This window comes from Euprymna scolopes, chromosome 2 (genome assembly GCF_053919585.1).
Source record: "Euprymna scolopes isolate OS-2025 chromosome 2, ASM5391958v1, whole genome shotgun sequence".
Lineage (NCBI taxonomy): Eukaryota > Metazoa > Mollusca > Cephalopoda > Sepiida > Sepiolidae > Euprymna > Euprymna scolopes.
In genome coordinates, this window is record NC_136483.1 from 88,813,102 (window position 1) to 88,830,216 (window position 17,115).

Consider the following 17,115-nt stretch of genomic DNA (forward strand, 5'->3'; position numbering starts at 1 on the left):
TTCACCCCTTACAAAGCATATCGACACTTGGATGTAAGAGGCTACTATTTGGGGCCATGTCTAGGAAAGATTAACAAGATATTTATTTATGGTACATTTAAACTTCTGCATATCAGTACAGCCAGGGAAGCAGGCAGCAGGAATGGAATTCCAAAGTCTAGCTGTTTCAGGGAAGAAACTATTAGAATAGAAAGCTTTCTGGCATTTAGGGACAACAGTGAAGGGGTGATTGCTAAGCGGGCTTGTCGGAGATATATATGTTGAGGGGAGGTACAAGTGAAACAAGTTCATCAGAACACATTCCATTAAAGTACTTGTAAAACGGGCACAGTGATACAACATTGCGGCGATGGGACAGGGGCTGGAGCTTAGTTGATAAAGTGGGACTGATTAGATTGACAACTCTTTTTTGGACTTTATCTAAGAGGGCTAGTGGTAGATGGAGCAGCTCAGATGTGGCAACAATACTCCATGCATGGGCGAATGGTGGCCTTGTAAAGGTACAGGATACTTTCAGGCGTGAGTAGTCTTCTAGCTTGATAAAGGGAACCCACCTTCTTTGCAGCAGCCTTTGCAATGTCCTCTATGTATTTGTTCCAGTTCATATTGCCTGCAAATGTTAGGCCGAGGAGTTTGAAGGAAGAATTCTCAGGTAGCGTGCTATTTGTCATGGATATAAGGGGTTGGAGAGGCGTCTTGTAAGTGTTAAAGGAGAGCAGCTTAGTTTTACTAGAATATGGGCGACAACAATCGGTGAAAATTTAAATGAACTCTTCGGTCCACAATTGGTCGGTCGTCAATGGTGGAATCGTGATTAACCATTTCTTACAATCTTGTTCAACATCACCGTGTGTGAGTTGCGATTTTTAGTTGTGATGTAGACCAAGGAAGAAGTCAATTCAATTTGACTAAAATGAATGTCGTTGCAACAACATCGAGATAACATGATAAAAATTGGCGGTGGAGGTAAGGTCTGGTGAATGTGAAACCCACTCAAGATCACACTTTTACTTACAAATATGTTTTAGCAAAAAAATAAACTAAGTTAGTTTATAACAAGTTGATTTGTACATGCAAAAATTCCGAATAAAAAAATTTTAATACTCAAAAAATCTAATATGAAGTCGAGAGATTTCGGAGAAAGTTACAAGGGAGATAAGTAGGAAATCATAATATCTAAGAAAGACATAACCCAACCCCTAGCATCATCTGTGTTACAATATATATATTTGAAGTTTTGATGAAGACCAATGAGTAATTTGTTTTTTGTATTCTAGAATTCCAAATTGGACCAATTTTCGACCTGAAGGAGTCATTTTGAAGACTAAATTAGGATTCAGCTTAAATGAGCTCCTTTTTTTTTTTTTTTTTTTTTTTTTTTTTTTTTTTTTTTTTTTTTTTTTTTTTTGCTAATTATTATACTGTTAAAACTAAAACTTCCTTTTTTTTATCTTGATGACGTCACTCTGAAACATGAAGGATAGCTGTGTATAGTGAATGAAGAGTAGAGGGGGGGGGGCTTTATCTAGATTTTTATTCATGGATGTAGTTTACTAAAAGAGTTGTCTAAACATATGAGCATGTGGGGATGGGGGGGGGTCTAATTACTACTTCATTGTGTGAATGTTGAAAATGGTAACCATTTACAAAGTCTTTTCAGAAAAATCAGTAAAATTTTAAAATATAAAAAAAAAAATAAACAAAATAGTCTTAAATTGAAACTTAAAATATGACTTTTTTACGCAAAAGCAAATTAGTATAATAAAACATTAGAATTACATTTACTTCAGCTACCAAAGATTAATTTGCCGAATTAGCTATAAATCTGCATTTTTTTAAAAACATTTTTTTTTTTTTTTTTAATCTATTCAACCGTTATTCACTAGAAATCACAGTTATCTCTCTTTTAAATGTAAATTAAGTATTTTGGTCATAAATCAATAACCTTCCCACATTACACACACAACAAATGAGTTCCCTCCACTGTGCCAGGAAATTATTTGCACCTGAAAGTATCCTTTATCTACAAAGTCACCCTTTACTGATACATGGAATATTTGTTGCCACATCTGAGCTGCTACTTCCATCATTGGTCTCTTCCTCTTAAACAGGGGCAAAAAAAAAAAAAGTCTAAAATCTAATAGATCCCACACTATTAGCCAAGTTCCAATTTTGTTTTATCTCTGTGCCTATTTTTCAAGTAAAGAATAGATACCCCGTAGCAGACGCCGTCGCCTGGCAGTGCCAGGCGCACATTTCAACTAACACCGGTGATTCGACCTTGACATTGGCACAAGCACATGGCGTCGGTTGTTTTTAAACACGTCAAATAGCAAACATGCTCGAATATTCACCAGCAATTTTTTTTTTTAATATATTTAGAAGACTTTTGGAGATTTAAAAGAAAAAGTATATATTCACAAAACATTTTTTTTTTAAGTAAGTAACAAAACGAACGTATTTAAATAAAAGATATTTTAATAAACGGGTGTCTCTTTCTGTTTCGGATTTTTGCGACCAAGATTGATTTTTATGTACCGTGTTTTGTGGGGGTGGGGTTCTGTGTGCGTTTTTAAGACAAATATTTATTTAATTATTCTTTAAAATATTAACTTCAGCGACAATTAATATATTTTTCAAATAATATTTTGAAATATTAAATGTTTACGAATATTCGCGAGCAAGATTTTTTAAAAAAATAAGATATTTAAATAAATGGGTGTCTTTCTGAGTGCGTTTTTTTTTTTAAATAAAAATTATAAAAAGATCTATCTTGTGATACTACATTTCATCTTTAAAAAATAAAAGTTATAAAAAGATATGTGAATAAAATATATTTTTTTTTATCTCAATTGTTTATACTTGTGATTTTATTATGCATAAAAAATTGCCTCGGCCTAAAAGGATTTCTCCTTCACTGACCACCGACATACATCGCACTGTAAATAAATATTGAATTGTATTAAAAACATACAAAAAAAAAAAAAAAAATGGCCAAAACCGTATAGAATGAACCTTTTTTTATAAGTTTTATTCAAACAGTCTTTATTTGAACTTAATGGACTGTTGTTTTTTATTTATTTATTAACTGTTTTATTCTTTTTATCAAACAAAAATAGAACTTTTATAATGAAATATATATTATGGACTGTTTTTCAAACATCGAAATTTTAAAATTAAAGTTTTATTTAAAACAAAAAAAAGACGAGGTGTTTTTTCTTTTCGAGATATTTTTTTTCACCATTTATTGCTTTGAAATTTTATTCAACAATGAAATGATAAAAAAAACAACTTTTCGTTAAATATATTTTTAAAAAATTATTATAAAATATCTATAAAGTCTATTTTTATGTCTGTAAAAGTTTGTTGAAAGTTCAAATAAAGTTTATAATTTAATTGAAAAAAAAACCCAAAACACCTCGTCTTTTTTTTTTTTTTTTTTTTTTTTTTTTTTTTAAATAAAACTAACTTTAATTTTAAAATTTCGAAACAGTCCATAATATATGTCATTATAAAAGTTCTATTTTTGTTTGATAAAAAGAATAAAAGTTATTAAAAAGTTCTGTAAATATATTAAACACGCACTCAGAAAGACACCCATTTATTGAAATATCTTTTATTTAAAAAAAAAAATCTTCCTCACGAATATTCGTAAAGATGTAATATTTAAAAATATTATTTTGAAAATATATTAATTGTCGCTGAAGTTAATGTTTTAAAGAATAAATATTGAATTGTCTTAAAAACGCACACACAACTCCCCCCACCCCCACAAAACACGGTACATAAAAATCAATCTTGGTCGCAAAAATCCGAAACAGAAAGAGACACCCGTTTATTTAAATATCTTTTATTTAAATACGTTCGTTTTGTTACTTATTTTAAAAAAATGTTTTGTAAATATATACTTTTTCTTTTAAATCTTCAAAGGTTTTGTAAATATATTAAAAAAAAATTGCTGGTGAATATTCGAGCATGTTTGCTATTTGACGTGTTTAAAAACAACCGACGTTATGTGCTTGTGCCAATGTCAAGGTCGAATCACCGGTGTTACGGGGTATCTATTCTTTACTTGGTCCGGAATATGCTCTGATAAACTCCTTGCATTTGTACTTTCTCAACATAAATACACCCGACAAACCCATCTAGCAGCAATGTTCCATTCCTTCATTGTTAAAGTCCATAGATGTCGAAAAGCTTCTACTCTAATAATTTTCTTTGATGCAGACTGCTAAACTTGGGGATTCCCTCCATGTTTCCTGCTTTCATGACTGTACTAACATGCAGAAGATTAAATATAAGGTGAACAAATATCTCACTTATCTCCTAACATAGTTCCCAGTAGATATGATCCCAAACAAAAGCCCTTTATTTCCAAGTGGCAATATTTCTTGTTTGTAGTAAATAAGAGTACAATATCAACTTCTAACCCTAAATAAGATCTAAGTGACACATTCGCGAATAAATCAAAACAGGGGAGATAATTACCTTTATTATACTGCCTAAAGTTACTTCCCTTGTACTAAAATTTATGAAAAGGTTTCTAATCGACTATTCTTTCAATTGTGAGAAATAACATTCTATTTATTTATTCTTTTAGATAAATAATAAATAAATAAACCCTTAAAACTTGTTGTCTATCTTTTAAAATATTGCGGTTTTGATTATTGACTGCCACAATAAAGCTGGTAATTTTGTTTCTTGAATAAACGCAGCCTACAATAAAATTAATATTTTGACTAACCTGGCTATTTTCTGTACAATTATTGTAAAACAATATTTCTGAGTATAGTGCTCACTTTTATTTTATTCATTCACTTTAATATGATTATTATTTAAAACTGTTTCTATAAATATTGACCCTTTCATATATATATACAGGTTTGTCTTAATTTCGTTCAGTTTCTGAATACTAACAGCCCGTTGTTGAGTAGTTGTGTATGTGTTACCCAGGGATAATCATTTTTTTTTTTATTATTGATCCCCTGACAAAAGGAGGGTGGACCTGTAAATTCACCCTTGTCTGTTCGTCCGTTTGTCGCTTTTCAGGTTAAAATGGTTAAAATTGACACTTTTGTGCTTTACTAAAAAAAAAAAAGAATAAAAAAAAAATGCTTTAGATTTTTATAAAACTTTCTGAAAAGTTGTAACTGATTTCTATATAATTTGCAATAACTCTTGGGTGTGTCCTAGGGGCTCTTTTAGGGCTAATGAAAACACTCCATTTTTGGGATTATTTTACCGTATTTGTCCAAAATTTTTTGTGTATGTTTATTTAGCAATTTTGCATGGTGCTGAACTCAAATTGAAATATGTTAAGGCCTTGGTGACTTTTGGGGCTAAATGGGAGGGGTCAAATGATGGACTTAATCATTTTGTTCATTTTTTTTGTACAGATAATTTGGTAAAGAAATAGTTGTCGTTTTTCCATCGCTTTTTCATTCTGCATTATATAAAAAAAGTAACTTGGTTGGAATCAGCAGAATCCAATTTTTTTATTAGTTTCATTCTGCTGTTTAGTGTTAGTTTCTCAAGTTCATGCTTTGTTCATGAAATCTACATTTTAGATTTAAGCACAGACAAAGAGTGGGGAAATTATTGATAATGGCTTCAGCTAAACGAGTGTTTTTTGTGAAACTCTGGCCAGGGGGGAGCCATAGATTGGAGCTCAGACGAGCACTTGCCATAAAAATAACGATAAAGTGGAGACAGACTTGTAATGTCTCTTCTGTGGGAAAGAGGTTGCAAGGAAAAAGGCAACCCCCACTAGACTACAAAGTCTATTTTGAACTTTGTCAAGGCTGGATAAGGTGTTTCTAGCTGCTCCTGCCCAGATGTGGCAACAGTACTCCATCCTTGGACCTACTTAACTCTTATATAGGTAGAGAATTGCATCGGCAATGAGATCTATTGGAGTGGTAGAACGATCTCACCATTTTCCCAGTAGCCTTGAAAACGGATTTGATGTATGTGTTCCATTTTAGACCAGGAGTAAAGGTCAAGCCCAGAAGCTTGTCAAAACATGAAGCCTCCCTAAGATGAGAGCCATTTATTGCAATTGATGTCAGACAGGGATCATCAAAGCATTGATGATGTAAAGATAGAAGCTTGTTTTTAGATGCATTAAATTTAACCAGTCACCTTTTTCCCCATTGCACCATGTGATCAAGATCAGAGGAGAGAGAATGAGAGAGAACTTGGTCATTCAAGGCCTTTGAAGTATGTCATAGGTGTTAGTGTCATTAGCATAAACGTCTATGAATGATCTTGGGATGTGTCTTGGGAAATGATTGATGTAGAGGATGATGGACTCCTGAGGGATTCCAGCATTAATACTGTGAGCTTCTGATTTCTGCCCATCAACCACTACTCTTATGAACCTATCAGAGAGAAATGATTTAATAATTGAAAAGACATTACCGTAGCTGGAGATTTTGTAGAGTAAACCTTTATGCCATACCCTATCGAAGGCTTTTGATATGTCAAGGGTAATTGCCCTAGAAAGGAAGCCGCCATTGAGAGATCTAGTAATCCTGAGATATAACTGTTAGCACAGATCTAGCAGGAGGGAAACCATATTGCATGTCACTGAAGAGGTTATTTTTGCTGAGGTGGTTGACTACTTCTTTATTTAACAGATTCCAGTACTTATCAGTCTCCTCTGCATCATGAATTGGTCTATATTGAGAGGGAGAAGACTGATCATCTGAATTTTTCAATACAGGACATACTGATGAGGTTTTTCAGTGTTCTTAAGACAACAAGCTTTGTAAGTATGGGAGCTAGTTCTGGTTGAAGCTTTTTGAGCACTATAATAGGAATGCTATCAGGGCCAGTTGCTTTACTGGAATCAAAGTTTTTGATTAGCTTGGCAACATCAGAGAAAATATGGGGTGGTTGGTAGCCCTGATCATATGGGGTAGAATTAGCTGCAAACTTTTTGCCAAGGAATTTGGTTTTGTCCATTGCTGACAAGATTACCTCAGGTCCATAGATGATGGTTGGGATAGAGCACACACTTCTATTCAGGACTCTGTTTGTTATTTGCCAAAATTGGTGGGAACGAAGCCGCTGCTCAGTTACTTTGGACTTGACAGATTGGTTGTTGGCAGTCCTGAAGTCTTAGTACATCTCTTATGTTGGAAGCAATGGAAATAATTTCTGTGTGTGTAATGGTAGCATCACATTCTGGAGAGAACCACGGTTGGCTGTTAGCTTTTTGCTGGAATTTTTTTTGGAGAGTATGAAGTGGTCTATGCCTACAATTAACCATTCTATCAGGTCTATTACTATAGAAGACCCTTTCAGTCAGCCATAATGTTGATAGGCTATACGATAAAAAAGGTATGTCAGAGGACTTATTACATTTTGTTTTTATCTTAACTGAGACAACCGAGTGGTTGGAAGATCTCAGTGGGGACAGAACAGAAGATGAACATAGCTCAGGGCAAGTTATGAGAAAAAGGTCTAGAAGACTTGTGTACTGGCCATCAGTGTCGGGCACATAGTTGGATTTGTGAACAATCTGAGTTAGGTCATAAGCAATGGAGAAATCGTGACAGAACCTTCTCTCATCATCTGTCTTATTTGAGTGGGCTAACCATTCCACATTGTGACCATTGAAGTCTCCACAGACGTGAATGTTAGCTGAAAGATCAGCAGACAAGATGTGGTCAATTTTCTTAGATATGCTCTTAAAGATAGTAAATCTACTGTTGGGGGAGGGGCGATAGAGGGCAAATATAAACGCAGTGGTATGAGCAAGTGCGATCCAAAAGTACATATAGGACAATTCAGGATCTTCTCTGGAGATGTCCCTACCACATGGAAAGCCATCTCTAATGTAGGCACATATTCCATGTCCATGATGATCTTGGGGATCAGATTTTGATGTTAAGTTAGAGTATCCTTTAATTACAAACTCATCTAAGGAAATAGTCAGTCCAATGCCTGTTTCGCTTAGGAATAATAAGTATAGTTTGGTCTCCTGGAGTTGGGTTTCATCCTCTGGAAGGTTGAAATTTAGACCCCTGATGTTGGAGACATGGTAGTGGGGGGTCTATGTTGGAAGTTGGAGTTCTGGGTTTATTCGTGCATTTTTTCTGGAGACGTTTCATGATGGAGTTTTAGGATGTGTGGAATAGGTCAACAGACTTAGTTAGTGTAGAGGGAAAGTAAGAGAAAAAAAGTGAAGAAATATTTATTTTTTGTAGACCATAAAGTAAAGCCGGAACAATTACCCACTAATATGGCATCGAGAATTACACACACGCACATATATATGTGTGTGTGTGTGTGTGTATATACATATATATATATATATATAATATATATATATATATATATATATATATATATATAATAGAAAAATCATATTGAAAATTAATTCAAATTCTAAAAAAAAAAAAAAAAGAAGACATTAAAAACCTGTGAAGAAGGTATAATGAATTTTTAATTATCCGACAAGGAGTTTAGATAAACTGGAAGGACTTCATTCTAAAAATGCAATTCATCTCAGAAGAAAGAGGTTTTGCAAAAAAATACAATAAATTTTGCTGATTAGTGCATTAAAAGAAACTACAAAGATGAATTGAATCTTATTTGCATAAAACAGTTTTTATAAGTTTGCAAAATTTTATAAAATTTCGTAATGACTAAGAAAAAAACAGAAAAAAAGTTGCAGTATAAAAGGATGTGGTAAAAATCCATTGAATAAGAAGGTAAAATCCAGGAAGGACAGGTTAGATTTAATAAAGTCCATTGATAATCCATAAGAACAGAATTACAAATGTCCAGAGTAAGTTCATGCTTCTGAAAAATCCATCGGATCATAGAGAAGTGAAATTCAAGTTATGTACACATGTATTAAACGATAAGGAACAAGTTATATATATATATATATATATATATATATATATATATATATATATATATATAAATAACTTTATATCATCAAAACAATAAAGAAAAAGAAAATTTTTTATTAAGTCATTTTTTAAATATATATTTCCATTTTGTATAATGCTGACCTTTCTCCTCTTTTGATGTGAAGCATTTAGCATTAAAGATCCATGGCCTTCAGAGGTTTCTTTTTCCCTTTTACTTTTACTTTTTGTTCTGATGCTATAATACATTTATATATATGAATTTTATTCCTCATCTTTTATTCAATATATTTAACAATGTTGAGCCTTTTCTATTTTGACAAGTTTTGCTTGGTTAAATATATACTCTTTTAATAACCTAATGTATTATCTATATATTAATACTGTAGTACCTTTTAATGTGCGTATGTGTGTCATATTTCCAGATTATACATTAGTTAATAGGGAGATCCTATTTATTAAATAGTAGGATAGAAGGTGATAACATGCTACAAGCATTAAATTAACATATAGATACACTTTAATTTAATGTTCGTTGTAAGTTATCACCTTCTGTCCTCTTATTTTAATAAATAGGATCTTCTGATCACTGGAGACACAATGTTAAAAAGAAAAAAAAAATGTCTCTTTTAGGTCGTACATGAAACTCAAATATACTTTCTTGATATTATGGCTAGGATCTAAGGGTAGTATCTGTTCTGTCTAAAGATGGTATCATGGGATTTCTGTTTGCACTGAGTGTCCATGCAATGGAAATATGTCACAGACTCCTATAAAGATATTGGAGATAAAGCGTAATAGCCAGATATATTCTGACATGACATTAACAAAATTACTTAAATAAATACTTTTACAGTTTTTACAAAAGAGCTACAAAATTTTCAGGATCTCCATTCACGCTGAACGTCCACAGAATACCCAGCAGCAATAGATTACATATGAAAGATGCCACTGCAGAATTTCCACTGGTCCTGCTAGTATATATATATAGGGTGACCCAAAAAACATAGAACGTATATCTAGATCATATGCTGTAGAACGGAGAAAAAAAGGCCGAAGACCCTAGTGTTTTGATGTAATGTTTTGAATATAATAAACTAGTTATGACCAAAGTTTCATTTCATTTGGACAAAAGACTAAGAAACGGGGCCTAGTTAGAGTTGGGGCCCGTTCTTTTGGGTCACCCTGTAATCAATTATTTACAATACGCCCAAATCACATTGATGCAAAGGTTCCTGTTAGATCACCCAAGTTAAACGACGTTGAGCCTAACCAGTACAAACTGGGTGACCTTTTGGAAATACTAGATGGTATATGCCATCTCCCCTAACCGAGATATACATGCTGACCGGGGATATTTGGGGGTGATTAACAACATGGGCTGAAAATCTGGGTGTTTTAAGTTCAAATCTAATTCATTCCACAGAAAAACTTTCATAAAATCAATGCTTGACGTTCTGTCTAACCGCTTGAAGAGAAGGTAAATAAAATAACATTATTTAAAGAGGATGTTCGATTGTTTTTTTTTTTTTTTTTTTTAATCAAATTAAAAACGATGATATTCAAAATGGCTGCTATAAAAGATATCAAAATTTTAATCATGAAGAATTTGTCCTTTTTGTTAAAAAATAAAACAAACGACAGTCAATTAATAGAAACAAAAAACTTTTTTGTAGGTTTTTATTATTTTCATCACTTTTAATTTTTTTTAACATTTTTTATTTTTAAGTTAGTCAATTTTTTGACCCAGCAACGCTAGCACTAACTTTAGTTGATAAAAATACCATATTTGTTTGTTTCTGTCAATTTTTTTCATGATGCTTTCTTTTGTCATTTTTCTTACAGGAAAGTGTAATGGCTGGCCGTAAGAAAGTTGCCTTATTGTCTGGCAGCAGACGCGATGCTGTCTTACAGCAACAATCCCAAAACAAGCCACTTGGCGTCGTCAATAACCAATCCTCCAAGAACCATTCCCTACCCAGACCGAAAAGGAATATTCAAGTTAAAAATATGGTAAGCCTGTCAAATTTTCTTATAAATTCCAGCAAGTCTTTAGAATTTTACTGGCAGTAAAGAGTTAAATAAGGCAAAAAAAAAAAAAAAAATTAAGCTCTTGATTCGTGGTATAACGGATAAATGCATTAACAATCAGTTCTAAGTGACAATCTTCTCGTGATTAATAATTTTACCCAGGCATGACTGATGGACCAAGAACAATCCACCCTCATGAAATAAACCAGTTGGCAGCCTGGCGTTGCTTGGTCGTACAATACACTTAATCATGATATTTTTATTTATGCAGATTGCGTATGTATTATTATAGAATCAATCCTCTATTGATTATTTTATATTATGAGGAATAATTTGCCCAGTGGATTAATTCGCGAAAAAAATAATAAAATGATAATGTCATTCATCGAATTCCGTCTGTGTTTGTTTACAATATCATGTAAGCTGATATTTAGATTTAACAATGAATATCCAGTAAAAGTCACTTCTGATCAATGTGTAGTTTTAAAATGTGCAAAGTAATTATTTGCAGCAATTCTAAATCGTACCTATTTTATCATAAATTGAACTCCATAAGAAAAAATTAAAATAAAATGGTGAGGTACACCCAAGCTTGAACATGGGATCATTCGATCTGTAGTCGAATGCTCTACTACTGAGCTATATCTCGAGATATATATATATATCATTTTTTTTTTTCCCTGAAATTTTATTATCTCCCTTGACTGTAATGTAAAAAATATTTCCTTGTAAAAAAATTTTTTTTTTTTGTTTTTTTTTTGTCTATAAGAGAAATAGTCTATTTTTAAAATCGGGTTTTTTCAATTTTGGAATCTTATAGGATGCATTTCTGTACAAGACATATCTAAGAAAACTGGCAGACACATAAATTAGCTTTGTGAGAAATTTGCAAAAGATGGGCTCAGCCATTTTGGAACCTATTAGGAAGTAATTCAAACGCACACAGTGATTTTTATATAATTTCTATTAATTTGCTACCTAATCGTTTTTCTTAATTTTTAGATATTTTCATTACTGCGACATGATAATTTTGTAGATATCATTAGTTTCACTTGAAATTCAATATTTCATTTTTCGAATTTTGCTACAATAATGAAGAAGAAACTAGAAATCCTCATAATCTCAACAACATTCATGTCTATAAAAAGTAACGCTAGCAGTGTCAGAAATCGCCATTAAAAGTGTGTGATAAAAACTTGAATAATTAGACTATCTTTCGAAGCTTATAACTACTTGAAAAATGTAATTTAAACCCTAATTTATTTTCAATAAAAGGACAAAGACCAAATTTTAAAATAATAAAAGGTTTAATAGCAAAATATGCAATATTTGCTTTTTTAAAATCGGTTTTCTTAAAAAAGATTTCAAGAAAATCAACAAATTTTAACTTCGAATATAATAAATATAAATTCCAAAAAATCACTTACCTATAAAAAATACTAATCGATGGGTACTTCCATTCTTCGTTGTTAAGAATTTATCCATATTTATATTTTATATTCCATGTACTTTTTAAATAAAATAATTTTTTAAGCAAGAATTCAAAAATACTGTGTTATCAGATGGTCACAACTGGAAGAAAGGGGAGACAAACGTCTCCCTTTCTTTGAGTTGAGGATTCGGTGGCCTGTAAGCGCCAGAATTAATGTCCCCTTTCTATTTCTGGCATGTGTTTGCTGTGAACAAAAGTTAGTCTATATGGGCCATCGTAACTTGAAAAATGATCACATTTCACTTATCAGTTTTTGCTGTTTAAAAAAATTCCACTTGACCATTTTCATTTTTCTTTCTTTCTTTTAAAGAAATACATGAGTTTTTTGTTTAATATATTTTATTTCTTCTTTATGGAGTGATATTTTTTTTTTTTTTTTTTTTTTTTTTAAATAAAAAAAAACATTGAATGAAGCAGAAAAAATTGTTGTAGGTATTCAATATTTTCAGGACAAAATTTTTAAAATGTGAGGTTTCACTTAAAAAAAATCAACGTGGTTTTTAAAAAAGGTTTTAAACTTTTTACTTTACAGGTAAATTTGCACAAAACTTTTTTTTTTCTTGTTTTAAATTAGATTATTTTATTTATTGATCTTTTATCTTCAGTTTGTGATATATAAATCTGAGGTGAGACAATTATTTTCATTTTAATAGTCATTTCAAAATGGGGGGAGGTGAATTAAAAAAAAAATAAAAATAAGAAAAAAGAAAAGTTTGGCTAGAATATTATATTCGGTTTATTGGAAAGAGCATCAAATTTCACATTAAACTTGCAAATATTGTAAAACCTGAACCAATAGAAAAATTTTGATAGATTTTTAAATTGAAAAAATTGAAAATAATTTAACTTGTAAAATTCCATTCATTTTATTACGTAGAAAAAATGGCTGCATGAGCACGCGTAGGCACTTAAACAGTTTTTTTTTTTTTTTTAAATAATTTTTCTATTATTTTTCAAAAAACTTTAAAAGTTTATTTTGGAAGTATATTCCATAAAGAAATTAAATAAACCACTTTAAAAAGAGAAATTACGAGTTTTGTATATTTTATTCACAGTTTTGTGTTAAGGGTGTCAAAAATTCCCCCCAAATTCTGACACACCTAACGTATCGCCATATTTTTAGCTAGACCGAAATGATATTTAAACTAACAAATCAATCTTTCTGACTAGCAAATTTTCACTTGTCATTGTTGTATCATATTATTGGCAATATACGAGGGGCGTGCAATAAGTAATGCAGTAGAGCAACGAAACTTGGCACAGTTATTAGTCTTTCTCTACATAGGAACCACCCAGAGTTATGCTTTTCTCCCATCGTTTGATGCAGCTCTGGAGACCGTTTTTGTAGAACACCCCAGGTTAGTCCTCCAACCACAACGTGACTTCAGAAATGAAGGCTGCATCATCTGGGAAACGCTTTCCTTTCAAAAACAACTTCATGGCTGGGAAGAGGTGAAAGTCAGAGGGTGCAAGGTCAGGAGAGTAGGGAGGATGGGGTAGGATTTCATAACCACATGCCCGTGCTTCTGATCTGGCGACATGCGAGTTGTGGATCGGAGCGTTGTCCTGCAGGAGGAGGGTACCTTTGCTGATCTTGCCCCGCCTCTTGATTTTGTCAGCTTCCCTTAATTTCCTCAAAAGTGAAGCATAATAGGCTTCTGTAATCGTGGTACCCTTTGCCAGGAAATCTGTCATCACTACTCCGTCCTGGTCCCAGAAGACTGCGAGCATGACCTTGCCAGCAGAGGGCTGCACCCTTGCCTTCTTTGGAGGTGGTGAGTTCAAGTGCTTCCACTGCATTGACTGGGCTTTGGTCTCTAGATCATAGTGATGGACCCAGGTTTCATCCTGCGTAATCAGTCTTTTGAAAAACTTTGACTCATCTTCTTGGCACATCTCCAAATTCATCCTCGAGCACTCTACGCGTTCTCACTTCTGGAATGATGTGAGCAACCTGGGAATCCATCTGGCAGACACCTTATGCATATGCAAATTGTCATGAATGATAGTTTCCACAAACCCTGTACTAATCTTGACATCTTGGGCTATTTGGCGAATAATAATGCGCCGATCTTTCAAAATGGCAGCCTCAACTTGACGGACAGATGCCTCATCAATGGCAGAAAGGGGGAGGCGACTAAGTCTGAGAGCTGTTTCCACAGACTTCCGGCCATGTTTGAATTCACGATGCCAGCGTTTTACAAGGTCATATGATGGGGCATTATTACCATAAGTTTCTTTCATTTCATCAAAAGTCTCCTGTGATGTGCGTCCTTTCAAATACAAAAACCGGCGGATCACTGCTCGACATTCAACAGGCTCCATTTCACACCTGACTAGTGACTCGGTCCAAACACCTGTAAAACAGAAACCACAATTAGTTCAGAGTTGTAATTTGCCACATAACCTGTAGAGATATAAATCATTGCACATGCAAAATTTCAGCTAGATCAGACAACTGGAAGTGGGTCAGGGGCATTACTTATTGCACGCCCCTCGTAATAATATACATTTTTATAATTTACTCGGAACCAGATGTTATGAAAAACTTCTAGCTAATCACCCAAAAATCAAAATGATCAAGGGCAATAACTCGTATTTTTAAGTGGAGAGTTGTCTCCTTTATATCTTTTTTTTTTTTTTTTTTTTATTTATTTTATTCTTCTATCCAAACAAATAAAAAATATATTAAAAACTAAAATGATTTTACTGCATCCTAGGCAACGCCGGTTAATTACAGCTAGTTTTAAAGTAAGATTTTCCATACGATGTATATTTAACTCGTTCTGAATAAAACTGAAATAAACACAGAACTGAGCATCAGCAGCAGCTCCTGAGAAATAAGTCTGATATAAAATAAACATTTTGACAACATAATTTCCTTACTTGATATTTTAATTATAAAAATGACGTTGTAAAGCTTCGATTGGCGTCAGTGTCTGCCACTGGTTCATTTTAATGCAGTGTCCCCCCCCTCCCCAATGGGAGTTATTAAGTTAATGGACTTGAAATAAAGTAACGTTAGAGCTCCCCTTATACTAGGGAAGATGTGGTAGAGGGGTTGGGAGTGAATAAATCTAGCAGGTTGGAGAACATTAACTGAAAGAGGGGGGAGTGGGGCTAGATTCTTCTCAAAAGGGCAAAGAACAATAATTTTTGACTGGCTTAACGTTATGAAGTACAAAACAATGCCAGCCATTTAATCATTAATAAAATTCACAAACCTTTTCTGCATTCCAATCGCATGTGATATAAATAAACTTTCATCTATAACTGACTTGTCCACAAAGTTTCGATCATGAATGTTCAACAGGTTTTTGTTTTATCTTCATTCATTTATAGGCTTGCCCGGATACAATCTGTAAAATTGTGTCAATAATTCTGCCCCCCCCCTCCTCATCCTTTTAACATTATCCTAATTTTTGGTTGTGATCTGAATTGTACACCCGCAGTGCCAGCAGTGGTGCGAGTTGAACCGGCTCCAGATGAATACTCCACATCTAGTTTTGATGGCTGTTTTTAGTTAATAGTCTGGAGATTGTTTTGATAAACCTTATATTTTAGGGTATTGGTGAGGTGGGGGTTGACGCCCAATTTTGCGAGTCATAAAAAAACGCTTAAATATGTTTTAATGTATTCAGATTTTGTATTATTACAGGGCCAATTCTATATTGAAGATATATATATATATATTACCAATTTCAAAACTTAAAGAAAAAAATATATAAAAGACAACTTAAGTGCCATCAGTTAGAAGCGAAACCAAAACATTTAGTGCTCAAGCAGGGTTTGCTACCGTTTGAACTAACCGAACAGATAGATAAGAAAGTTAAAAAAATTAAACCGCTTTTAGCTATGATTAGTTTACACATGCGCAAACCAATAGAAATTGAAATGCACATTTTGCATTTCAGTTTGCCGACATGTTTCTGTGCGCGTTATTCATCCATCCAAACAAAGATTTTACTCATTATAAACCATCCTCGGTGTATGATTACTATTTCCTGTTAATTTCAGTGTTATGTGACCAGTGATTTAAGAATTTAGTGATTAAATATTTACATACACAGATCTATTGTTTTATTTATAGAGAAATGTCCCAGGGCGGGAGGATTATGGTTCATAGTAAATTTCCGATTCAAGATCATGCCTCTTACTGATGATATGATCTCAAAGTGTCCCACATATAATTGATGGCAATAAAACGAAGACTGTTGGACATTCATATTCAAAATTTATTAGGATATGGTTGGATTACAAGGAAAAAAAAAAATTTTCTAGTGTGGCTGGCACCAAATACAACTTAAAGAGTTTTATTGCAAGGTTTCCCATCTGTGGAACACTTTACTATGGAACTACTTTCCTAAAGAATACAACATTATCTTCAAATACAATATCAACATATTCTTGTTATGAACCGTTCCTATTAGTAATTTGTACTTAGTGCATCCCATGTTCTTCATCTCTCGACTAAATGATTTTGTCTCATTAACACTTATCTTTGAGTGGCATCTAGCCTTGATAATGCTTTTCTACCACAACACACGGCTTGGATTCCTCTGTGTGCTTACCATCAAGGAGAACTTACTGCAGTGTTTTTTTGCGAGGGTTTACCATCTGTAGAAAACATCGCAGGACTACTTCACTGCAGATTGCAACATGGTCATCTTGAAATCCAATGTTAACAGATTCCTGTTTATGGACCAT

General features: G+C 33.0%; 1 protein-coding gene across 1 annotated transcript in view; it reads left to right on the forward strand.

Annotated features, from left to right (window-relative positions):
- The window catches only part of LOC145293275 (uncharacterized), a 341,197-nt gene that overhangs the window by 180,611 nt on the left and 143,471 nt on the right, over positions 1-17,115 (forward strand). Inside the window, exon 2 of the mRNA XM_080139879.1 lies at positions 10,731-10,898. Within this exon, the coding sequence (XP_079996005.1) occupies positions 10,740-10,898 (159 nt within the window). The 5' untranslated portion in view covers positions 10,731-10,739. The remainder of the gene's footprint in view (positions 1-10,730; positions 10,899-17,115) is intronic.